This window comes from Mesoplodon mirus (assembly GCF_964341445.2).
Source record: "Mesoplodon mirus genome assembly, chromosome: 3".
Taxonomy (NCBI): domain Eukaryota; kingdom Metazoa; phylum Chordata; class Mammalia; order Artiodactyla; family Ziphiidae; genus Mesoplodon; species Mesoplodon mirus.
This window is the reverse complement of record NC_138978.1, coordinates 167,152,767-167,180,033: the sequence shown is the minus strand read 5'-3', so window position 1 is coordinate 167,180,033 and position 27,267 is coordinate 167,152,767. Positions and strand designations below refer to the sequence as shown.

The 27,267-nt window shown below is 40.3% G+C and overlaps 1 protein-coding gene across 2 annotated transcripts; it reads right to left on the bottom strand.

Annotated features, from left to right (window-relative positions):
• Window positions 1-709: 709 nt before the first annotated feature.
• On the bottom strand, window positions 710-20,692 carry MRPS14 (mitochondrial ribosomal protein S14). 2 transcript variants are annotated; one of them, XM_082616274.1, is made up of 4 exons: window positions 20,605-20,674; window positions 19,837-19,918; window positions 6,405-6,563; window positions 710-1,163 (listed from the first exon to the last, which is right to left on the bottom strand). In XM_082616274.1, exons 2-4 carry the CDS (start codon window positions 19,891-19,893, stop codon window positions 981-983), a joined length of 399 nt encoding a protein of 132 aa, XP_082472400.1. In that variant the 5' UTR covers window positions 19,894-19,918; window positions 20,605-20,674; the 3' UTR covers window positions 710-980. The 2 variants fall into 2 exon arrangements, with proteins under 2 accessions (XP_082472400.1, XP_082472401.1); XM_082616275.1 differs by lacking the exon at window positions 19,837-19,918 and having other exon boundaries at window positions 20,605-20,692.
• Window positions 20,693-27,267: the final 6,575 nt, after the last annotated feature.

Here is a 27,267-nt window from a genome sequence, read left to right as displayed (position 1 = left end):
TGTACGGCCTGTGTCGTATGCTGCTTAGCTCTGATACACTGAAGTGACTGCAATTTCACCTTAGTGCCTTTGCTTCCACTGTTCCCTTTGCAAACAACCTCATCCCTTGCCTCCTGATTTAAATTCAGGTGTCAGCTCCAGGAATACCTTCCAGATGGATGTTAGGTAGGTGCATCCATACCACCCTGTGTACATTTTATCACTGGGCTGATGACACTACTGAGTTACCGCACGAGACAACACTTTGCTATCTTTACTCATTTCTGTTACAGATGAAATAATTATGAATATAGAGAATATATACCATTCTAGCAAAACTCATCCTCTTTGAACAGATTTTCAGGGCTTAAAGAGACATATATTGTTCTAAGGGCCCTTGAAGATGGAAAAAGAAAACAATTAGTGGTTCTGTTTTTGTTCAGCCATCACACAAAGAAGTTGAGCATTAGTTAGATAATCCAGAGCATCAGCTTTACCTTCCAATGTATACGTCTGTCGAACAATCAACTAAAAGTAAAGTGAGCTGTGCAGGTCAGGGTAGCCATCCCAGGATTAAAAACTGCAATAGATGAGCAATGACATGTATGTCAATAAGTTGAATTAACAAGAAGATAATACTGCTGTATGAAATAATGCTCTAAAAGTACAGGAACACTTACATGTTGCTAAAAGATTAAACATGATGGAAAAGACAACTATACAGACCATATTTCCACAGAAATATTTTTTATTACTCTACTCTTCACACTATGCTTGGGAACAGTAATTTATTAAGTCCAAGAGAAAAGATAATTCACTGACAGAATGAAACTTCCAAATTTTTTCATTTAAAATTTAAAAGTAATTTAACTATAGACAGCATCAGGTGGAGAAGACCTTTATCCTGGACCCCCATAAAAACGAGGTTTTTGTCTATTAGAGAAGTCTCTTCTTGCCAGAACTGGTTTTCCTGTAAGCTCAGTAGGTTCTGGAGCTGATTATTACCACATTGCTCGCTGCACCCCAGACAGTTGCCCATGGTCGGCTAAGTGACGGAAGACGATACGACTAAGCCTCCAGCGCCGCTTTACACCTCGTGGACGGGATGTCATAACACACCGATTTCTGATTCTAACGGGACAGCTATCCCGGGGAAGGGCAGCAATTTCTTCATCAGCCACTTCCTAAGGGAAGTCACAACATTATTTACACAGATCACACGCATTTACTTATTCTGGATGATTAGTCAATGCTCAGAGGAAGAGAACAAAGGGCTAGATTCATTAATGGAGCCAAGTTTGGCAAAAGAACCCTGGACACCATAGTGAACTTTAAGCTCTGAGTAGAAACAAACAGATCAGAAAAATGACAGAAATGTTTGACATACAATGTAATTTTTCAAAATTTAATTGAAACAACGTAGATACACAAGAATCCACAAACCGTAAGTGTAAAGCTCAACAAGTTTTCACAAACAGAACATAGCTGTGTAACCAGCAACTAGATTAAGAAAAATTATCCGCATCCCAGGCCTTCCTTCTGCCTCCTTTCGGTCACTGACCTCCTGGCTAAGAGCTAACCTGGTTACTAACACCACAGATGAATTTTTCTTGTTTTGATTTTATATAAATGTAACCATGGAGTATAATAAAAACCATTCTTTTTTATTCATTTCTGTTTGGCTTCTTTCACTCAATAAAATGTTTGTGAGAGTCTTCATACTGGTTCATGTGTTGTAATTTGTTCATTCTCATTGGTGCTAATTTTTGTTGTGTGAATATGCCATAATTCATTTATCCATTGTACAGCTGATGGACATCCAGGTAGTTTCTAGTCTTGAACTATTACAAATAGAGCTGCTATAGACATTCTCATTTCTTTTTTGGAAAATATATGAGTGCATTTCTGTTGTCTCCGCAAACGATTTTTTCCCAGCTTTACTGAGGTATAATTGACATATAATACTGTATAAGTTTAAGGTGTACAATGTGATGTTTTGATGCATGTATATACTGTGAAAAATAATTACCACAATAAGGTTAGTTAACACCTCCATCACCCCACATAATTACTTTTTTGTGTGCGTGAGAACACTTAAGATTTACTCTTTTAGCAACTTTCAAGTATATAACACGGTATTGTTAACTGTAGTCACCATGTTGTACCTATTCAACCCCAGGACTTATTTACCTTAAAACTGGAAGTCTGTACCCTTTGGCCACCATCTCCCCATTTTCCCCAGTCCCCAGCCTCTGGTAACCACCATTCTACTCTGTTTCTATGAATTTGTTATTTTAGATAACACATATAAGAGAGATCATACAGTATTTGTCTTTTTCTGACTTACTTCACTTAGCATAATGCCCTCAAGGTATATCCACGTTATTGCAAAGGGCAGGATTTCCTTCTATTTTATGGCTAAATAGTATCGTACTCTGTGTCTGTGTATGAATCACATTGAGTGTCACATTCATCTGTTGATGGACATTCAAGTGGTTTCCATGTCTTGGCTATTGTGAATAATGCTGGAGTGAACACAGGGGTGCAGATATCACTTCTATTTCTATCTAGTGATTTCATTTCCTTCAAATTTATACTGAGAAATGGAATTCCTGGATCATACATGGTAGTTCTATTTTTAATTTTTTGAGGAACCTCCATACTGTTTTCCATAGTGGCTCCACCAATTTACACTCTCACCAACAGTGCACAAGGGTTCTCTTTTCCACATCCTTGCCAAAACTTATCTCTTGTCTTTTGGATAGTAGCCATTCTGACAGGTGTGAGGTGATAGCTCTTTGTGTTTTCATTTGCATTTCCCTGATAAGTGATGTTGAGCATCTTTTCATGTACCTGTTGGCCATTTTTATGTCTTTTTTAGAAAAACGTCTATTCAGGTTCTCTGCCCATTTTTTAATCAAAAAAAAATTTGAGGGGCTATTGAGTTGTATTACTTCCTTACATTTTCAGGGTATTAACCCCTTATCAAGTACATGACTTGCAAATATTTTCTCCCATTTTGTAGGGTGCCTTTTCATGTTGTTGTTTCTTTTAGCGTGATGCAGTCTACTTGCTTATTTTTGCTTTTGTTGCTTGCACCTTTGGTGTCACACCTAAAAAATCACTGCAAAGACAAATGGCAAAGACCTTTTTTACCCTTTGTTTTCTTCTAGCAGTTTTACACTTTCAGGTCTGTCCTTTAAGTCTTTAACCCATTTCAAGTTAATTTTTGTGAGTGGGGTAAGATAGGGGTCCAATTTCATTCTTTCACATGTGAATATAGTCTCCCCAACACCATTTATGGAGAAACTAGCCAATACCCACTGAGTATTTTTGGCTCCCTTGTCAAATATTTGTTGACTACATATCTGTGGCTTTATTTCTGGGTTCTTGATTCTGTTCCATTGGTCTATGTGTCTGTTTTTATGCCAATATCATACAAGTTTGAATATTACAGCTTTTAAATCAGGAAATGTGATACCTCCAGTTTTTTGTTTTGGTTTTTCTTTCTTGGGATTGCTTTGACTATTCAAGGGTCTTTTGTAGTTCCATACAAGTTTTAAGATTATTTTTTCTATTTCTGCTTCTTCAATTTCTTTCATCAGTGCATATAGTTTTCAGTGTATAAATCTTTCACCTTCTTAAATTTATTTCTAGGTTTATTATTAGTTTTGACGCTATTGTAAATGGGATTGTTTTATTTTTGTCAGTGTGTAGAAACACAACTAAATTTTGTAGGTTGATTTGGTAACCTGCAACTTTACTCAATTTATGGATTAGTTCTAACAGTTTTTTGGTGGAGTCTTTAGGGTTTTCTATATATAATATCATGTTGTCTGCAAATAGAGAGAGTTTTACTTCTTCCTTCCTGATTAGATGCCTTCTATCTCTTTTTCTTGCCTGATAGCTCTGGCTAGGCCTTCTAGTACTCTGTTGAACAGAAGTGGCAAGAGTAGGCATCCTTGTCTTGTTCCTGATCTTAGAGGAAAAGCTGTTGAATTTGGTTTGCTAGTATTTTGTTGAGAATTTTTACATCTCTATTCATCAGGGATACTGACCCGTAGTTTTCTTCTTGTAGTGTCCTGATCTGGCTTTGGTATCAGGGCAATGCTGGGCTCATAAAATAACTTTGGGAATGTTTCCCTCTTCTTCAATTTTTTGGAAGAGTTTGAGAAGGATTGGAACTAATTCCCCTTTAAATGTTTGGCAGAATTCACTCATGAAGGCACACAGTCCTGGGCTTTTCTTAGTAGGTTTTTGATTACTGATTCAATCTCCTTACTCATTATTGGTCACTTCAGATTTTCTAGTTCTTCATGATTGTCTTGATAGGTTATATGTGTCTAGGAATTTATCCATTTCTTCTAGGCTAGCCAATTTGTTGGCATACAATTGCTCTCATCAGTCTCTTATGATTCTCTGTATTTATTTGGTATCAGTTGTAATGTTTCCTCTTTCATTGCTGATTTTACTGGAGTCTTCTCTCTTCTTTACTAGGTTAGTCTAGCTAAAGGCTCATCAATTTTATCTTTTCAAAAAACCAGCTCTTAGTTTCACAGATCTTTACTGTTTTTCCAGTTTCTATTTTCATTTATTTCTGCTCTGATCTTTGTTTCTGCTAACTTTGGGCTTACCTGTTCTTCTTTTTCTAGTTCCTGAAGGTGTAAGTTAGGTTATTTCCCATAAGATTTTTGAATCATAAAAGTCTGAAACCTCTGGACTGAACATCAAGTAGGAGGAAAATGTGGTTTGAGGTGAAGTTGAAGAAGAAGGAAGGGCAGGAGCCCACAGAACCTTGACACCTATGGTAAAGACTCTGTCGGCTGGAGATGCAAAGACGAGAGATCAAATGAGATTTACATTTTTAAAAGATGATTTGCAATGTAGGGCAATAAATATGGTAAGGGCAAAAATGGTTCAGGGGAGAAAAACAGAGATTACTGCAGTAGTTGGCACTAAGGTTGTGTCAGTACAGATTTATTCTTATGTATGTGGTTAAAGTATGTGTATTATTGTGCGTGTGTGTGCATGTGAGTGTGTGCATGTGATTGACCCTGTACTAGACTATGATGGAAGCAAAATAATTACTCTAACATATTAAAAGTACATAAATGAGAAATTGTATATGAAAGCCACTAAATTTATATCAACTATTAAGCATTAAGAGTAGTTCCTGATCTCCAAAAGCTTATGCATGTGCTGCTATTAAGAAATACTGGGAGAATTATATAAAACAACATGATTAAGTCAATGAATGGTAGACAGTAAACGCTATAGAGACAGGAGAAATGATTGGGCTGGCAGACTGAAGTAAAGTTTCATGGAGACAGAACTTGAAGAATACCTACAAATTGTTTACATATGTGTGAACGTAAAGATTTAAGGCAGTGTACAAATGAGGAAACTGGGCAAAGGGAAAATGAAACAAAAGAGCATTCTGTGAGAGCCTGTAAGTTTGTTAGCACTGGGGCATAAATTTGACTTGTAAGCTAGTTGGCAGGCAACATAGTGCCATGATCAGTTCCCATGATTCAGAGTCTCTGCACAGCTATTGCTGGTTCTCATACCACAGACTCTTCTGGGGATCTTCATACATTTGTCCTCCACAACATCTTAAGCTGAGTTTCTCAGGAGCTACTTCTTATTACTCCCTAAATATAGGCAAGTAGCTTAATGTCACTACAGTAAAAGCCATAACAGAATGGTCCAGGGCACTCAGTTTTCTGCTTCTCTGGCTTAATTTAGACAAGATTTAAAAAGAATCCACAGTAATGAGGGGCCTGTATATCATTCTCCAAATTTATATAAATGAAATATTATTTACTCTGAGCTTTTGATAAGTTTAATGGCCTTGAATTTGAGTTATACTCTCTGATAAGACTCTTGAATGCAGGTATTTTATGTCACCAGTTAGGCAGGACTTATGATTCAGGGAGTCAAACAGAGTTGACATTCTCTTATTCAAGTTAAAGAGTGTGACAAGAAAGTAAACCTAAATGGAAGGCCACCTCATGGGCAGAGGAATTCAGAGAAGCAGGCTTAGGGATGGCCCTGGATAAGGAACTGTGTAGGCCATGTGCTGGGCACCTGGCCCCATGCATTGGCAAAGACTCCCAATGCCTTGAGAGTTGAATGACTGGGATGATTGGAGAAATAACTATCCAATTTCTGTGTGGTTACCATGCATCAGTACTTTCTAAGCGTCACCTAATGAAATGGTTAAAGAGCTAGTTAAGAATGAATAGTTCTTTTTTAATTTGAAACTCATCAAAATCAGTTACAAGTGTATTTGTTTACGGTGATTGAAAAAAATCTGATTATATTCTACAGAAAGTATATTGATACTAAGTCATAACAAACAGTATTAAAAGTGATCTGATTTGAGTTAATGATTTTATGGTAGATACTCATGTTACTTAGCTAACCTGAAGGTCTTTTGGCAGAACGGTATTCTTCCTGAGAGAATTGATCCGAAGCCTCTCATCTGCATACTCATAGGCCATTTTTCTTCTCTTCACATCACGCAACATTCTCCAATCTACATAGTAACTTCGAACTTGGCCTGAAGCTGATGAAGGAACCACCTAAGAGCCAGAGAGAAGGAACAAGTGAAGGACAGTCAGACCCAGACTCTGCCAGTTTCTCCATCCTGTGATCCTCTTTTAGTCACTATTTATGACCTTTTATCCCCCAAGTAATTATGGATAACTTTAATAATTTAAAATAATAGACTTCTTAATTCAGAACAAATAACTTCTATGGTAATTAATACAATGCCAATAACGTGGGTTGGAAAGTGAAAATTTTTCTGAGATTTTTAATATAATTGTTTTACCTTTACTTAGGTTAATAAATATATGGTTCAAAAGTCAAAAAAGTATAGAAAGGGGGAGGAGACCAAGATGGTGGAGTAGAGAGACATGGAGCTCACCTGCTCCCACAAATACATCAAAGATACATCTACACATGGAACAATCTATACAGGATATCTACTGAAAGCTTGCGGAAGATCTCAGACAACCAAAGCTGCAAGAAGGATTTCCACAAAACCATGTAGGATGAAGGGAAAAGGGAGAAGAGAAATTGGGATGGGACCTGCACCCTTGGGAGGGAGCTGTGAAAGACGAAAGGTTCCCTCACCCTGGGGACCTCCTTCACTGGCTGGGAGGTCTGCTGGGACAGACAGGGAGCTTCAGAGGCTCAAAAGCAGAGTGCAGGAGCTGGTCTGCTGCCCCACAGGATACAGAGACCAGCACAGACAGTCTTTGCCACATTGCCACACTTTCCAGTCTGAGGCGCAACTGCTAGCGTGCATAGCGACTGGGTGTTGAAACTCAGGCTTCAGCAGACATACCTGGGGAGATGACTCGGTTTGGCTGTGTGAAGACAGCTCAAAGGGCCTGGAGTATGGCCCGAGCCACAACTGCGGGTGTGCACAGGATGGAGCATGGGGCTGCCGTAGGAGCTCCACTGTCAACATGGGAAGGGAGGGGCATGGGTCCACTATAGCAGCCTCACTATCAGCATGCTCACAGCAGGGCACAGCTCCAACTGCAGCGGGTTTTGCAAACTTTGTGGGCACGCACACATGGAGGTGGCACTGAATACTGAGGTGATCACTGGCGCTCCTGCTTTAGGTGTGGGGCTGCAGCTCCAGAGGACTTTCTCGCCCATGGTTTTGTGAGGGTTTCTCACCCATACCTAATCTCCAAGCCGATTCCAAGCACTCCTGCAGCAGATGCAGCCCCCGAAGGCAGTGCCAGCAACAGTGATCTTTGTGGGTGTGCACGCCAGGTGGCAGGTAGTGTCAGAGTTGCACATCACAGCAAACAGCTCCTGGGGAGGAACACACAGGGGCTCCTTTCCCAGAGGGAGTGCTCTAGTCCTGCCTACCTCACACTGAAGCTTAGAATCGGATCTAGGGGCTTCCACTCCAACAAATGGGGAGCAGACTCTACCCCTGACAGGGCTGTAACAATCACAGAGAAAAGAGGAGGCCCTGCCCAACATCCAGTGCAGGCTCCAGTCAACACAATATCAAACACACCACCTATATCAAGGAGACAAGGGCCAGTACACCCTGAGGAAAGACACAGCAAGCCAAAAACAGCCCTCGCACCAAAAATACTGGACTCATACAGTCTACACAGGGTCACTCCCAGATAAAAACAGCCCTTCAAAACCACAGTAGACAACTGTTTTCCCTAAATTCAGAGTAAGAGGGACTTCCCTGCTGGCACAGTGGTTAACAATATGCCTGACAATGCAGGGGATACAGGTTCGAGCCCTGGTCCGGGAAGATCCCACATGCCATGGAGCAACTAAGCCCGTGTGCCACAACTACTGAGACTGTGCTCTAGAGCCCGTGAGCCACAACTACTGAGCCTGTGTGCCACAACTACTGAAGCCTGTGCACCTAGAGCCCGTGCTCCACAACAAGAGAAGCCACTGCAATGAGAAGCCCATGCATCACAATGAAGAGTAGCCCCGCTTGCTGCAACTAAGAAAGCTCACATGCAACGAAGACCCAATACAGCCAAAAACAGAATATAAATAAATAAATTTAATACTTAAAAAAATAAATTCAGAATAAGAGAAATATAAGTAAAATGAAAAAGCAGAAGAATTACTCCCAATTAAAAGAACAGGTGAAAGCCCCTGAAAGAACAAGCAATGAAACAGACCTCTCCAGTCTACATGACCCCAAGTCCAAAAAGGAAGTAATAAAAATGCTGAAGGGAGAGCAGCCAAGATGGCAGAGAAGGACCTGAAGCACACCTCCTCTCATAAGCACATGAAAATCAGAACAATCTGCAGAACCATTGTTAAAAAGGACTGAAACTTAGCAGAAAAGATTCTCTACATCTAAATATATAAAGATGGAACCACAATGAGATGGGTATGAGGGGCACACTCATGATATAATCAAATCCCATACCCCCAGGTGTGCAACCCACAAACTAGAGAATAATTATATTGCAGAAGTTCTCCCATAGAAGTGAGAGTTCTGAGCCTGTCAGACTCCACCCCCAGCCCAGGGGTCTGGCATGGGGAAGAGGAGACCCCAGAGCATTTGGCTTTGAAGGCCAGCGGGGCTTGATTGCAAGAGTTCCACAGGAATGGGAAAGAGAGACTTCACTCTCAAAGTGCGCACACAAAATCTCACATGCACTGGACCAAGGGCAAAAGCAGTAACCTGATAGAAGCCTGGGCCAGACCTACCTGCTGGTCTTGGAGGGTCTCCTGGGGAGGTGGCTGTGGCCCACCCTGGGGACACAGGCTCTGGTGCCTGATATATCAGGGAGCATTCATCTGCATGTGTGAGCTCTTGTGGAGGCTGACATTTTGGCACAAAGACCTGGCCCCACCCAGCAGTCCATAGGCTCAAGTGCTGAGAGGCATTGAGGCAAACAACACAATGGGCAGGGACACAGTCAAACCCATCAGCAGACAGGCTACCTAAAGACTTCCTGAGCTCACAGCCTCCTCTAGATACGTCCCTAGACATGGTCCTGTCCATCAGAGGACCAAGACCCAGTTCTACCTACCAGGGGACAGGCACCAGCCCCTCCCACCAAGAAGCCTGCACAAGCCTCTACACCAGGCTCACCTACCAGGGGGCAGTCACTAGAAACAAGAAAACTACAGTTCCGCAGCCTGCAGAGTGAGTCCACAAACACAGGCCAGACACTACCCTGGGACCAGCTGGCCCCTGGTCCTTGAGGGGTGAGAGAGGAGTGCACTGCTGGGACACAAATGACGTTTCCTACAGAGGGCCAGTTTTCCAAGATGGAGGACTGAAACCAACCTACCACATACATAAAAACACAAATAGCAATTTACATAAAATGAGGCAACAGAGGAATATGTTTCACATGAATAAACAAGATAAAACCCCAGAAGAACAACTAAGTCACATGGAGATAGGCAATCCACCCAAGAAAGAGTTCAGAGTAATGATCGTAAAGACGATCAAAAAACTTGGGAGGAGAATAGATGCACAGAGCAAGAAATCAGAAGTTTTTAAAAAAGAATTAGAAAATATAAAGAATATAAAGAACTAAAGAAAACAATAACTGATATGAAAAATACACTAGAAGGAATCTATAGTAGACTAAATGATTCAGAAGGATGGATCAGTGAGCTGGAAGACAGAGGTAGTGGAAATCACTGCCACTAAACAGAAAGAAGAAAAAACAATGAAATGAGGACAGCTTAAGAAACCTCTGGGATAACATCAAGCACATTAATACTGGCATTTTAGGGATCCCAGAAGGAGAGAGAAAGGGAAAATAATTGAACAGATAATAGCTGAAAACTGCCCTAACCTGGGGAAGGAAACAGTCACCCAAGTACAGGAAGTGCAGAGAGTCCCATACAGGATTAACCCACAGAGGAATACACCACAATGCATTGTAAGAAAGATGACAGAAGTTAAATATAAAGAGAGACTATTAAAAGCAACAAGGGAAAAAAGCAACAAATAACACACAAGGGAACTCCGATAAGGCTATCAGCTGATTTTTCAGCAGAAACTACAGGCTAAAAGGGAGTGGCATGGTATACTTAAAGTGATGAAAGAGAAAAACCTACAACCAAGAATACTCTACCCAGCAAGGCTCTCATTCAGATTTCATGGAGAAATCAAAAGCTTTACACACAAGCAAGAGCTAAAAGAATTCAGCACCACCAAACCAGCTTTACAGCACCTGCTAAAGGAACTTCATTAGGCAGAAATGAAAAGGCCACAACTAGAAACAAGCAAATTACAAAATGGAAAAGCTCATTGATAAAGGCAAACATACAATAAAGGTAGAAAATCATCCATGCACAAAGCTAGTAGGGAGGTTAAAAGACTAAAGTAGTAAAATCATTTGTAACCACAGTAAGCAGTTAAGCGATACACAAAACAATCAGACGTAAACTGTAAAATCAAAAACAGTAATAGTGAGGAAAGGAGACTACAAATGCAGTGTATCTAAAATGCATTAGAAATTAAGAGATGAGCAACTTGAAACAAGCATGTATAAATATAGACTCCTATACAAAAACCTCATGGTAACTGCAAAATAAAAATCTATGATAGATACAGACACAAAAAAGAAAAAGGAATCCAAACATACCACTAAAAATAGTCATCAAATCACAACACAGGAGAACAGGAGAAAAAAGGGCAAAAAAAGACCTACAAAAACAAAGCCAAAGCAATTAACAAAATAGTAATAGGAACATACATATTGATAATTACCTTAAATGTAAACAGACCAAATGCTCCAACCAAAAGACACAGACTAACTAAATGTATACAAAAACAGGACCAGTATATTTGCTGCCTACAAGAGACACACTTCAGATCTAAAGACGCATACACACTGAAAGTGAGGGAATGGAAAAAGGTACTCCATGCAAATGCAAATCAAAAGAAAGCCAGAACAGTAATATTTATATCAGACAAAATAGACTTTAAAAAAAAAAAGACGGTTACAAGAGACAAAGAAGGACACTACATAATGATCAAAGGATCAATTACAAGAATATATAATAATTTTAGTGGGGGACTTTAACACCCCACTTACATCAATGGACAGATCATCCAGACAGAAAATCAATAAGGAAGCACAGGCCTTAAATGACACATTAGACCAGATGGACTTAACTGATATTTATAGAGCATTCCATCTGAAAGCATCAGAATACACATTCTTTTCAAGTGCACATGGAACATTCTCCAGGATAGATCACATGCTGGGCAACAAAGCAAACCCCGGTAAATTTAAGAAAACTGAAATCATATCAAGCATCTTTTCTGACCACAACACTATGAGGATAGAATTCGATTACAAGAAAAAGACTGCAAAAACACAAACACATGGAGGTTAAACAATATGCTACTAAACAATCAATGGATCACTGAAGAAGTCAAAGAGGAAATCAAAAAATACCTGGAGACAAATGAAAATGAAAACACAACAATCCAAAATCTATGGGACACAGCAAAAGCAGTTCTTAGAGGGAAGTTTACAGAGATGCAAGGAAACAAGAAAAATCTCAAATAAACAGCCTAACCTTACACCTAAAGCAACTAGAGAAAGAAGAACAAAACCCAAAGTTAGTAGAAGGAAAGAAATCATAAAGATCAGAGCAGAAATGAAATAGAGACTAAAAAAATAGGAATGACAATGAAACTAAAAGCTAGTTCTTTGAAAAGATAAACAAAATTGATAAACCTTTACCAGACTCATCAAGAAAAAAAGGGAGCAGTCCCAAATCAATAAAATAGAAATAAAAAAAGAGAAGTTACAACTGCCACCACAGAAATACAAAGAATCATAAGAGACTACTTTGAGCAACTATATGCCAATAAAATGGACAATCTAGAAGAAATGGACAAATCCTTAGAAAGGTACAATCTTGCAAGACTGAACCAGGAAGAAATAGAAAATATGAACAGACCAATTATAAGTAGTGAAATTGGGTTGGTAATTTAAAAACTCCCAACAAGCCAAAGTCCAGGACCAGACGGCTTCACAGGTGAATTCTACCGAACATTTAGATAAGAGTTAACAACTATCCTTGTGAAACTATTCCTAAAAATGGCAGAGGAAGGAACACTTCTGAACTCATTCTATGATACCACCATCACCCTGATACCAGAACTAGACAAAGAACCCACACAAAAATAGAAAAGTACAGGCCAATATCACTGATGAACACAGATTCAAAAATCAACTAAATATTAGCAAACCAAATCCAACGATAGGTTAAAAGGATCATATACCATGATCAAGTGGGATTTATCCCAGGGATGCAAGGATTTTTCAATAACTGCAAATCAATCAGTGTGATACACCACATTAACACATTGAAGAATAAAAAGCATATGATCATCTCAATAGTTGCAGAAAAAGCTTTTGATAAAATTCAACATCCATTTATGATAAAAACTCTCCAGAAAGTGGGCACAGAGGGAACCTACCTTAACATAATAAGGGCCATATATTACAAACCCACAGCTAACATCATACTCAATGGTGAAAAGCTGAAAGCATTTCCTCTACGACCAGGAACAAGACAAGGATGGCCACTCGTGCCACTTTTATTCAACATAGTTTTGGAAGTCCTAGCCACAGCAATCAGAGACAAAAAGAAATTAAAGGAATCCAAAATGGAAAAGAAGAAATAAAACTGTTGCTGTTGGCAGATGACACTATACACAGAAAATCCTAAAGACGCCACAAGAAAGCTACTAGAGCTCGTCAACGAATTTGATAAAGTTGCAGGATACAAAATTAATACACAGAAATCTGTTGCATTTCTATACACAAACAATGGAATATCAGAATGAAAAATTGAGGAAACAATTTATATTGTTATATGAACAATATAAACAATTTATATTATTAACAATAATATAAACAATTTTTTTAATTTAGAGAATACTTTATTAGTTTCTGTAATCAAACCCATGAAGGTAAGACCTTACACATTTAATACAGTGTGTTACCCCTATACAAATGGAAAAAATTATGTTTAACGTTTCTAGACCAATATGGCTGTTGATTTCTGTACAATGCCAACCCAACACGGTACAACTGGGATACTTCTCCAAAGTTGACAGCACAGCTAAAGTTTCCCATCAAAAGAATAAACTACCTATGAGTAAACCTACCTAAAGAGGCAAAAAACCTGTACTGCAAAAACTGTAAGACACTGATGAGAAACACTGAACATGGCACAAACAGATGGAAAGATATACTATGTTCTTGGGTTGGAAGAATCAATATTGTTAAAATGACCACACTACCCAAGGCAATCTACAGATTCAGTGCAATCCAATGGCAATAGATAGAAATCAACCACAAGAAAAAGACAAGTGTAATCCAATGGCGTATCAAATTACCAATGGCATTTTTCACAGAACTAGAACAATGTTTAAATTTATATGGAAACAGAAAAGACCCCAAAAAGCCAAAACAATCTTGAGAAAGAAGAATGGTACTGGAGGAATCACCTTTCTTGACTTCAGACAATACTACAAAGTTACAGAAATCAATACAGTATGGTAGTGAAACAAAAACAGACACATAGATTAATGGAACAGGATAGAAAGCCTAGAAATAAACCCACACATCTATGGTCAATTAATCTATGACAAAGGAGGCAAGAATATACAATGGAGAAAAGACAGTCTCTTCATTAAAAGGTCCTGGAAGAACTGTACAATTATGTGCAAAAGAATGAAATTAGAACACAATAGATAAAAATAAACTCAAAATGGATTAAAGACCTAAATGTAAGACTAGATACTATAAAACTCCTAGAAGAAAACATAGGCAGAACACTCTTTGACATAAATTGCAACAATATGTTTTTGGGTCCACCTCCTAGCGTAATGGAAATAAAAACAAAAATAAACAAATGGGACCCAGTTAAACCAAGATGTTGCATGGCAAAGGAAATCATAAAACAAAAAGAAAACCAACCAACTAGGAGAAAATATTTGCAAACAATACTTCTGACAAGGGATTAATTTCCAAAATATACAAACAGCTCACACAGCTTAATATAAAAAAAAAAAACCCAATCAAAAAATGGACAGAAGACCTAAATAGTCCTAAATAGACATTTCTCCAAAGAAGACATACAGATGGCCAACAAGCATATGAAAAGATGTTCGATATTGCTAATTATTAGAGAAATGCAAATCAAAACTACAATGAGGTATCACTTCACACAGGTCGGAATGGACACCATCAAAAAGTCTACAAATAACAAATGCTGGAGAGGTTATGAGAAAAGGGAACCCTCCTACACTTTGGTGGGAATATAAATTGGTGCAGCCACTATGGGAAACAGTACAGAGGTTCCTCAAGAAACTGAAAATACAGTTACCATATGATCCTGCAATCCCAGTCCTGGGCATATATCTGGAAAAAAACTCTAATTAGAAAAGATACATGAACACCAATGTTCATAGCAGCACTATTTACAATAGCCAAGACATGGAAGCAACCCAAGTGTCCATCAATAGGTGAATGGATAAAGAAGATGAAATATTACTCAGCCATAAAAAAGAAAGAAATAATGCCATTTGCAGCAACATGGATGGACCCAGAGATTATCATACTAAGTGAAGCAAGTCAGACAGAGAAAGACAAATATAACTTATATGTGGAATCTAAAAAATAGTACAAATGAACTTATTTACAAATCAGAAAGACTCACAGACACAGAAAACAAACTTATGGTTACCAAAAGGGATAACAGGACGGGAGGAAGGAGAGGTAGATAAATCAGGAATATAGGATTAACAGATACACATTAGCATATATAAAACAGATAAACAGGATTTACAGTATAGCACAGGGAAATATATTCAATATCTTGTAATAAACTATAATGGAAAAGAATCGAAAATATATATATAAAACACACCAAATATAACCAAATCACTTTGCTGAAATCAACTATAGTTCAATAAAAAAATAAAATTTTAAAAAAGTATAGACATACAGTGGATTCACCCCCCCCACCTCCTCCCTCACCAGCCGAGTGACCACACCCCCACCTCCAGAGGTATCCAGTTACTAGTTTCTTGTGCAGCCTTCCAGAGATTTTTGTCTATAAAATACATGTACACACGCCCACTCCCATGTTTCTTCCCCTACACCCTCTTTTCACATTTAACAATACATCTTGGAGATCTATCCATATCCATATGCCAAAAAAGCTTCCACGTTGTTCTAGGTCACATAATATTCCACTATATGGATGTGACCAGGTTCAGGAGACACTACCTCAAAATATGGCTCCTTTGGCATACTGACTATTTCAAGCAAATGGAATTTGAGAAACAGCAGGTGCAAGAAGGACTTTCTGACCTTCCCCTGAAACAGGTCATAAGACCCTTATGTGAGAGGTGCCCTCCCTATAGCCAGAGTATGAAAGAAGCATCTTTATCTCTGAAGCCTGAGGGACACTGAGAAGAATCTGAATAACAGGCCTTGCTAAGTTTCCCTTAGTTTTCTACACTTAGCCCATACCATTTGTCTTATCACATTTCCCCATGACTTTCCAGGCTTCATCAAACCTAGCACAAAACCACTCAGGTTTAACTTCCTTGGGTCTTCATTTCCCTATGAAACTTCCTGTGTCGGGTAAAACTTACAAATTTGTATGCTTTTCTCTTGTTACAAGGGCCCCAGCTGAGAACTTAGAAGAAGATAAAGCAGTTACTTTTTCCTCCCCACAGATGCATCATGATTTATTATCCTGTGACCTGCTGGTGGACAGCTAGACCATACCTCACCAGTTATCATTATAAACAATGCTGCAATGAATAACGTCTTATGTAAATCATTTCATATATATTTCTATGTATCAGTAGGATAAATTCTTGGAAGCAGAACTGCTGGGTCAAAGCATTATTTCAAAATGATAATTTGAAATTATCATTGACCTAATATTTCTTAGCATGAGTTGTCCAGTAATAAAATAGTAGGCTCCTCATTGTCACATGTTTACACGGTGAGAGTTTACAATTCTGACTGACAGTACAGGCACAGAGAGTATAGGTCACTAGAAACTCTAGTCTCCCCCAAACCACAGCAAATATTTTATGTTCGTTAAATTGCAGCTATAGAAAATAATGATGGTCTCTTATAACTGCTGTTTTAGAAACAAATATATGTACAGCATTATACAGAATATAAAGCTGAAAATGAGAATACTAGATTAGAGAATGTTTTTTCAATCTATGAACAAAAGATAAACTGAGCATCTTCAATGCTTCAAAGTCTCATGGGGAAATACAACAACTCTAAAATCTGCTTTTTGGAAATAAGACAGCATGAAGGAAATTTCAATATCGATTTGACATGACTGAGTCAAATGAGCACGTGGTCACTGTGGCTGGAAATGAGCATCACGGAAAGGAAGGGAGAGAAGGTGAAGTTTTCCCAAACCAAAAGAGGAAATGAACAAGATATAGTGGTAAGGTCTGAGGAGATCATTTTGGCTGAAAGAAACAATTCACATTAAGGGTCAATGCAAGGTTTGTTTTTATCTATGAAATTGAAAGTTAAAGAGAATTAGAAAACAAAATTAAACATTTTCCCCCTCAATTCTTTTCCAGACTATTCCTAATCAACATCCTCTCTACCATCTCCTAACAGGTTTCTATTTATTTAAGAAAACAAAACAAAACACCTTCCATTCTTTTTGCACAACTTTTTTTCTGACTATAAAAGCAATACACTTAAACATTTATTGGTCTATTACAGTAATTTCTTCTGTAAACAGTGTATGTCCTTTGCCCACATTTCTATTGTCAGTATTTTCTTACCAGTTGATAACAGTGCTTTATATATTAAGATTGCATTCTGTTCTGTACTTATCCTATCCTGCCCCTCTCTCTCACCCCTCTTCACCTCCTATAACTCTTCCATTGGGCCCTCTTCAACTCATGGTCTACCATTGTCAAAATTTTCTAAATCCTCAATTCCTTAACATCTCCTTCAGATATTTGCTCTAGAGAATCTTGAATCCCAGAAAGTTTCCCAGTAGCTCTTTTTTTCTCCCACGAGTGGGAGAAAGCTTCCTTGCTCTTTGCTGCAGCTTCCAGACTGTCCCTCCTTCCTGAAAGGAAGCTTCGGCTCTCGTGCCATTGGGTTATACTCCCACCACCCGTCACAACTGCAGTCATCTACCACAGCCCCCACCATTCCCTTTAGTTTTTCACTCACTGTAAATGCTGGCTCACTGTCGCTCTCTCCAATATTCTTCCTGTCTTAATTCCTGGTGATCTCAACACACATGAAATTACACTGTGATCTCTCCATTCCTCGAACTCTTTTCCTCCAGTGATTTCTGTCCTCCACTCTTCTTTACCTATTCACTTCCATGCCCTAGGTCTGTTTTTTTTTTTTTTTTTTTTTTGTGGTACGCGGGCCTCTCACTGATGTGGCCTCTTCCGCCGCGGAGCACAGGCTCCGGACGCGCAGGCCCAGCGGCCATGGCTCACGGGCCCAGCCACTCCGCAGCATGTGGGATCTTCCCAGACCGGGGCATGAACCGTGTCCCCTGCATTGGCAGGCAGATTCTTAACCACTGCGCCACCAGGGAAGCCCCAACCCTAGGTCTTTTATTACCAGTAGGTGCAAGCCGTCCATTGTCTCAGCTGTGTGTTATCTCATCCTCTATCACTTCTTTCTAGCTTGTTCCTTCTAACACCTCCTCTGAGAGTTTTAATCCATTGTTCCTACAAGCTTTTCACTGTCTCTCAGCTTTTGATTTCCTATCTCCCGCTTACCCAGCCTGAATTCCATGGTCTGTAAACACAATGTCGTCTTTCATACACCCTCAACTCCCTGGTCCCTCTCTCATTTCACTGTACTGGCTCTAATTCTTGCCACTATTTTCCCGATCTACTCTTGACTATTTTACACCATCTTGTCTTTCCTCAAATCTCTGACACTTGCTCCCACATCCCCACGTTTAGCTGATGACTTCAATTTCTCTTTAATTATGAAATTAAAAGCACCTGTAATCAGATATAGAGAACAGACTTCTGGCTGCCAAGGGGGAGGGACAGATGGGGGTTTGGGATTAGCAGATGCAAACTATTGTATAAAATGGATAAACAAAAAGGTCCTACTGAATAACACAGGGAACTATATTCAATATCCTATAATAAACCATAATGGAAAAGAATATGAAAAAAATATATATGTACAACTGAATCACTTTGCTGTACAGCAGAAATTAACAACATTGCAAATCAACTATACTTCAATTAAAATAAAATTTTAAAAAAAGCATCTGTAATCACATGTACTACATTCCATCCTGTTATTAAAGATCTGCTCTGTCCAATACAGTAGCCACTAACCACACACAGCTAGTGAGCACTTGAAACGTAACGAGAGAAACGTAATTCCTAATTTTATTTAATTTCAATTAATTAAAAAATTTAAACTGAAGCAAGATAAACATAAACTGTAGTGTTTTGGTAGGACTACATTTTCCATTTAAAAAAAAATTTATTTTTTAAAATTTATTTTCGGCTGCATTGGGTCTTCGTTGCGGTGGCTTCTCTTGTTGCAGAGCATGGGCTCTAGGTGCCCAGGCTTCAGGAGTCATGGCTCGCGGGCTCTACAGCACAGGCTCAATAGTTGTGGTGCATGGGCTTAGTTGCTCTGTGGCATGTGGGATCTTCCCGGACCAGGGCTCGAACCCATGTCCCCTGCGTTGGCAGGCAGATTCTGCACCACCAGTGAAGCTCCTACATTTTCCATTTTAATGGTGGAAAATTCACCATCCAAACTAAGATGTGCTTTAGGTGTAAAATACAAACCTGATTCTGAAGATCTAGTACGAAAAAAAGAATGTAAATATCTCATACATCACGGGGCTTCCCTGGTGGCGCAGTGGTTGAGAGTCCGCCTGCCGATGCAGGGGACACGGGTTCGTGCCCCGGTCCGGGAAGATCCCACATGCCGCGAAGCGGCTGGGCCCGTGAGCCATGGCCGCTGGGCCTGTGCATCCGGAGCCTGTGCTCCGCAACGGGAGAGGCCACAACAGTGAAAGGCCCGCGTACCGAAAAAAAAAAAAAAAAAAAAAAGGAAATATCTCATACATCACGTTTATAAGATTACATGTTTAAATAATATTTTTGACATACCTAGTTAAATAAAATATTTTAATAAAATTAATTTCATCTGCTTTTTACTTTTTTTAATGTGGCCACTTAGAAACTTTTAAGTTACATATGTGGTTGGCATTTTATTTCTACTGGACAACGCTATTACAGATTAACTATGTTCCTAAGACCAAACAATTGAACACGAAACTCATCACCTCTTGCCTACACAGGGGTACAGCTCCAGCAATTCTTCCCTCTCCTACATCATCCATTTTCCCCACTTTACAGAATCTTTCCCTTTAACACAAAAACATGCAGTTACTTCTGTCACGTTAAAAAAAATAACACATAACACTCACTCTTAACCCACCTCCTCTCCAGCTATTGACCCATTTTTCTGCTCCCCTTTGCGGCAAAACGTTTTCAAAGGCTTGTCTATATTCGTAGTCTCCAATTTCTTTCCTCCTACTCTGTCGTGAACGCTTTCGCCCCCACCCCGCCATCGAAACGGCTATGATCGAGGTCCCAACGATTTCCACTCTGCTAAACCCAACAGGCAATTCTCAGCTCGTCTTTTAATTGACTTTGAGCAGAGTTGCCCACTCCCTGCTCCTGGAGTGCTTCCGGGCCGCCACGCTCTCCTCCCTCGCTCTGCTTCTTTCAAGTCTCCTTTGCTCGGCTCTCTTAACATTGAAGGCTCTGGGGCCTCATTCCTCGGACACCTTCTCTCCCTACCTACACTCCTGATAAATTGGAGTCAATCTGTAGCTTTCAATGCCTGTCAGCTCTAAGCTTACGAATACCAAATTTACATCTGCAGCTCGGCCCTCCCCTGAAGGAGGAGGGAGGCCGGAGGAGGGAAGTGGGCAGAGGGAAAACCCTGAGACGGGTCTGCACTGGGCGCTACAGCTGGCAGAATAGTGGGGGACCCCGTGGGTTTGGAGGTTCAGAGGAGAGGGGGAGGAGGGTATAAAGGCCCAGACCTGACGGAGAGTCCGCAGCAGAGAGCCGAGCGTGGAGGCCGCCATGTTGTCCGCCCCAAACGTCAAACCGCCGCAACTTTATTAACGCTGCCGGATATAGCGAGAACACGAGGGGCGGGACCTGGGCCGCAGGGGGCGGGGCGGCAGGCGGGTCTTTAGCGTACCGGAAGGAGGGGTTAGTTAATTGGATGTACGTTCTCGCGGTATTCAACGGAATATGGGCAAATTAACTCTCTGGGAGCGGAGCTGTGGTACTGATAGTGGAGTCTGACGGTCATTACCTGTTCCTCGTTTCCTGAGCGCTTTACACACCCTCTTTTTTTATTTTATTTTATTTTATTTATTTATTTATTTTTTTTCTTTTTGCGGTATGCGGGCCTCTCACTGTTGTGGCCTCTTCCGTTGCGGAGCACAGGCTCCGGACGCGCAGGCCCAGCGGCCATGGCTCACGGGCCCAGCCGCTCCGCGGCATATGGGATCCTCCCAGACCGGGGCACGAACCCGTATCCCCTGCATCGGCAGGCGGACTCTCAACCACTGCGCCACCAGGGAGGCCCTACACACCCTCTTAAATTACCTTTGTCCCCACCCAACTCTTTTTCCACCCTCCCTTACCTACCAGTTCATTGTTACCAATTTCTCTTTCCCCAAATTCTCGCTCAACCTACTTCTCCTGTATCCTCCATTAGTTTAGGATGCTACTTGCCAGAAACCTACCAGTATGGACAGCTCCTCCTTCCTGTGGATTTTGCAAATCTCTCCTTCTCTCTGCTATAAAGGTCATAGTGATCATGATGAGAATGGCAATGCTATACTTCCCATTTATATGTCTAGGGTTTAAAATATATATATTTAAAAAAATGTATATTGTGTATTGGAGCTTTAGGTGAAAAGCACTTAAAATATTTTGGGGTTTTTTTCGGGGGCGGGGCGGGGAGCATTGCCATTTAAAAATTGCTGTTTTCAGTCTGTAGTACAGGGTACTTTCAGTTCATCTTCATAGCAAATGTCCTTGGTCTGGAATGAACCCTTTGTGGGACCCCTTTACTTTGTGTGGATGTAAGGCAAGTACCACCCACCTACCATCCTGGTAGAAGAGTATCAAGGAGTATATATTAGCTTGGCAAAGACCTGTATTTTAGATGTGCTGATTGATGAAGTGAGGAGATGCCCCTGTGTGCTATTTGCGTCTACATTATTGGACAGGAGTCTTCTGGGAAGGGAAGCTGAGTGCAGACTTCTTTCTTTAGAGAGAGATTCAAGTTTATTGGAACATGTGTAATGAATTGGGGAGGGACTGATTGAGGCCAGCTGGCAGGAAAGGACAGCATAAGCCCCTGTCATGGTAGAATCAGAAAATTCCTGAACCAGTGTCAGGCAGGCATCTAGTCCTAATTCTAGCCCATGTAATACCTCTGCACAGTTGAGGGTTATCTTCTGCAGTTGTATTCTATTACAAGTTAATCACTAAAGGGATGTTACCTATAAGTTTAAATTATATGTAATGGTGCATTTCTGGGAACCCTGCCTTCTAGATAATGAGCATTAAGCTAAAATACCTTTATTTAGCTCATGGGAAACATCCTGACCAGGCCCACCTGTGAATGGCTGCAGGAAGGAAGAAATTAACTCATCCCCTCCAGAGTCTGGCCAGAACCAAGACTTTACCCCCTCCCCTTTTAGTATAAAAGAAGCCTGAATTCTAACTCTGGGAAAGTGGTTCTTCGGGACACTAGTCCACTATTGTCTCTGCCAGCTTTCTGAATAAAGTCACTATTCCTTGTCCCAACAACTTGTCTCTTGATTTATTGGCCTGTCGTGTGGTGGGCAGTATGAGCTTAGACTCGGTAACACAATTAGCTCACAAAGTAGGTGAGTCAGCTTTATACACAGCAACCTTTTGTTTTCTTTCTGTAAATCTAGTTCTGAAAGCATCTTTAAACAGCATTGTAACTTAAAAAAAATTGTGGTAAAATATACATTATATAAAATTTACCATCTTAACCATTTTTAAGTGTACAGTTCAGTGGCATTAAGTACATTCATGCTGTTGTACAACCATCACCACCATCAATCTCCAGAACATCTTTATCTTCCCAACTGAAACTCTGTACCCATTAATCAGTAAGTTCCCCTTCCACCTGCATCCCAGCCCCAGGCAACCACCATTCTGCTTTCTGTCTCTATGAATTTGACTACTCTCTATATGCCTTATATAAGTGGAATCATACACTTGTTCTTTTGTGTCTGACTTCTTTCACTTAACATAACGTCTTCAAGGTTCATCCTTGTTGTAGCATGTTCAATACATCCTTACTTTTTATGACTGAATAATACTCCATTGTGTGGATGTACAACATTTTGTTTCTTTATTCATCTGTCGATAGACACTTGTTTTCCCTCTACCTTTTGGCTATTGTGAATAATGCTACTATGAATATGTATGTACAAATATCTTAAACAGTATTAGTATGTTATTAGGCTGTTTTTCTTTAGAAGAGATTAAAGCAATTTAATGGCTGGTAAGATGGGAAGCTCTGAGATAGTAAGAGAAGACTCCAGGATCTTCTTTAATTCATTGTGTTGGTTTTGTAAAACAGCCTAAGAGTTTTCCCCCAGTGCACCCTCCTCCATTAGTGTGTGGGGAAGCCTGGGAAAGCCTAAAGGAGAATCACTTTACCTTGTGTTCTCCCAAAAAAGTCTATGATTCTCCCTGGCCATTTGACAGAAAGTTGGGAAAGCTGTTGGCCTTATTGTCCTGGAATTCTAAGATCAGGAGAAACATCAGCATTCATTCATTTATTCATTCAAGAAACATGTATTAAATGCCTGTCATGTACCATGGTGTATGTGCGTGAGGCACAGGGACAGAAAGAAATCCCTGCCCTTCTGATGCAGTTGGGCATTATTTAGATGTAGGTGGAGATATTCAGCAATGCCAGTTATGTTGCCTTTGGTTTTTCAGATAGTCCTTCCCTTGGAGGCTTAAACGTTATTTTTCGGGTAGACAGATTAAAAGTTAATTGTTAAACATTTTGAGATTTGATTGTGAGAGACTGTTCTAGTTACCATATTGATTCTCGGTATAATAAAATAAGAGGAACCATTGTATAGATGATGAAATTGAGGCACAGAGAGGTTAGATGACTTGCCAAGCTCACAGAACTAGTCCCAGAGCAAGACCTACAACCTTAATCCCTGCTCAACACTGTCCTCTGGAGAAACAACAGCTCCAGGACAAAGGCCTGACTGCTGTCATGGGATCCTTACTTATAAAACATATCAGTTGGCTAAAGTATAGGTTTCATGCCATTTCAATAAAAACCCTCAATGCAAATTTTCTTAAAATACTACTAAAATGTATATAAAAGATTAAGTGGGATGGGAAAGAGGTAGAAAGCTATGAAATTTTCAAAGAGGAAAAATAATGAATGGTCTTGCTCTACCAGATTATAAAATGCCATATATTATAAAGCCATTGTGATTGAACTAGTGTGATACTGATGCCAAAATCAACAGACAGGTATATGGACTAGATTAGTTAGGTCAGAAAGAAACTTAAAATTTGTTATATCTTAAAGGAAGCATAAAATCACTGAACAAGTGGTACTGGAACACTTGGTTAAAGAACTGGGAAAAACTTTTTTAATTATATCTTTACCTCTTACCATTTATCAAAATAAATTTTAGATAAGTTAAAGAATTAAATGCTAACAATGCCTTGAAAAAGAAGAAAAGATAGGTGAACAAATTTAATTTAATTTAATTTATTTTTTAATTTTTTTTGAATTTTATTTTATTTTATTTTTCTATATATAGCAGGTTCTTATTAGGTGAACATATTTTAAAACTTAAATCCCAGTAGACAAATCTCAGAATGTCTAATAACATTACAAGTATCCAACCTCATTAGTTTCCAAGAGAATGCAAATTAAAACAATGACAATTTAATCTAGCAAATTAACAAAGGTTAAAAAAAAATTTTGGTGTTGTTATGGGTATAGGGAAATGGGAGATTTCATCTAGTGGTAGAAAAATAAATTGGTATAACTTGTCTACAAAGCAATTTGGCAAGGTTCTTTTCAAAGTTTTTATCTATTGACCTAGTTATGGCACTTTTAGGAATCTATACCAAGGAAATACTGGGAAACTCTAAAATTTATATACAAGGACACATACCCTGGGATTATTTATAATAAGAGCAAATAAATAACTTAAAAGTCTAACAGTAGGGGGAGAGTTAAATGAATTAAGAAATAACATGTTGGGCTTCCCTGGTGGCGCAGTGATTGAGAGTCCGCCTGCCGATGCAGGGGACACGGGTTCGTGCCCCGATCCCGGAAGATCCCACATGCCGCGGAGCGGCTGGGCCCGCGAGCCATGGCCGCGGAGCCTGTGTGTCCGGAGCCTGTCCTCCGCAACGGGAGAGGCCACAGCAGTGAGAGGCCCGCGTACAGCAAAAAAAAAAAAAAAAAAAAAAAAAAAAAAAAAAAGAAATAACATGTTATAATTCTAGTTTAAAAAATCTGATGGGGGGCTTCCCTGGTGGCGCAGTGGTTGAGAGTCCGCCTGCCGATGCAGGGGACACGGGTTCGTGCCCCGGTCTGGGAGGATCCCACATGCCGCGGAGCGGCTGGGCCCGTGAGCCATAGCCGCTGAGCCTGCGCGTCCGGAGCCTGTGCTCCGCAATGGGAGGGGCCACGGCAGTGAGAGGCCCGCGTACCGCAAAAAAAAAAAAAAAAAAAAAAAAAAAAATCTGATGGGTTCCAAAATTTTAAATATATATATTTAAAGATACAGGTATATTTATAGGTTAGATAGACAGATAGATAGAAAAAAGATGAAGAAGGAAATACACTCAGGTACTAAGAGTAATAGGTTGAGTGACCAGATTACTGGAGATATTTATGTTTTAAAAGTTTTTTCAATTTCCTTATCATGTATAGATTTTACTTTTAGACTCATAAAAATGTTGAAGTTGATTTAAAAATATTAACTGGAATTTCCCTGGTGGTCCAGTTTTAAGACTCTGTGCTCCTGATGCAGGGGGCCCAGGTTCAATTCCTGGTCAGGGAACTAGATCTCACATGCCACAACTAAGAGCCTGCATGGCACAACTAAAGATGCTGCATGCCACAACGAAGATCTCGCACGCAGCAACGAAGATCCCGCATGCAGCAACTAAGACCCGGTGCAGCCAAGAAAAAAAAAAATTAACCTGTTCTTGTCTTTTTATGTCTCTGTTATTTCACCTAAAATATTTGAAAAATGTGTTTCTCAGAGGGCATGAAGGAAAAGGTCACGACCTGGCCCCAGTCAATAGCCTATGCTAACCCTTGGGGAGAGGCACAGTCAGAACCCTGGACAAAGCAGGAAGAAATGAAGAATCCAGGGATGCTTGCTGCCTTCCTATTTAGTACTAGTCATTCACTCTCCCTTTGGGTTTCATGTCTCTGGCTCCTCTGTGTCTACCATCAAATAAGTTGTTCCTTTGGTGTCTAGTCTATACCTAATACAGGACTGATCATGTCCTTTGCCTCTTTGTTTTGGGGGAGGATTATTTAATTATTCCTTTTTATTGTTTTGTAAATGGTAAATAACAGGGTTAACTTGGCTGCAGCCCTTCGAGTCACAGAGTAAGAATATTGACTTGGTGATATGCCTGTCTATGCCTGTCCCTAGAGACCTTGTCTGGCCCAGGCTGACTCAGCAACTTCCTAGGACCTGAATACCCTCCCTGCTTCACCCCTGCAGTGTTTCCCATCCACGACGTTCTCCCGGAGGGACCTCCAGGGCCAGGCCTCCCCCACGTGGAAAGCTGGATATGGTTTGACTTAAAAGAACCAGACTTCTTGGGCTTGTGGTGGTCTGTGTGTGGGGACAGCCAAGAGGAAAAACAAAGAGGAGGAAGGTGGGAGAGGAGAAAAAGAACGTGTTGGAGGGAGAGAGAAAGGCATAGACACACACACAAGCATTTTCAGCCGTGGCTCTGAAATAGTGTGTATGGATAGTCTGCCTTCATTAAACACCACCAGCTGAAAAGTAATCCTATTGCTGTACCAGCTTGGCCCTGGAGTGTGGTGGCCTTAGCGCTTCTTTCTAGAAGCAGCTGCCTTGGCCCCGGCCCGGAAGTCTCCTCCTAGAGCTGTGTGTAGTTCATGGAATTGAACACAAGGTGGCAGTAGTGGCACATCTGAGCTCCAACACCTGCCAGGAAGCTGTGCCCCCCACACACCTGTCCTCCAAGTAAGTTAATGACAGGTTGCCTATCATCAGGTACGACCTGTGTTTGCAACTGAGTTTGCCTCTTTTGTAGGACTCAAGAGCAGGACAGGCTACATGATGTGTAGGGCTCAGTGCAAAATTAAAATGTAGAGCCCTTTGTTCATAAAGCAGGAAAAAGCTGCTGTTAAAGGTAGTAAAATATCCAGTGGAGCTCAGGTGCAGTGAGATAGCCCCTAGGACTTACCTCAGGCACGTCTCACTTCTTGCTCTGGGTCTTCTCTGAGGTTGATGTGGGACACCTGAGGAACCAAGGGACAGCTTGGCACCCACACATGCACAACCACCAAATGCAGGGGCTGTGGATGCCCTTGGGAAACCCTGAACCAACCGGCAATGGAAGCCTATGGATAACGTGCTTCCTGTGGCTCCTGGAAGATC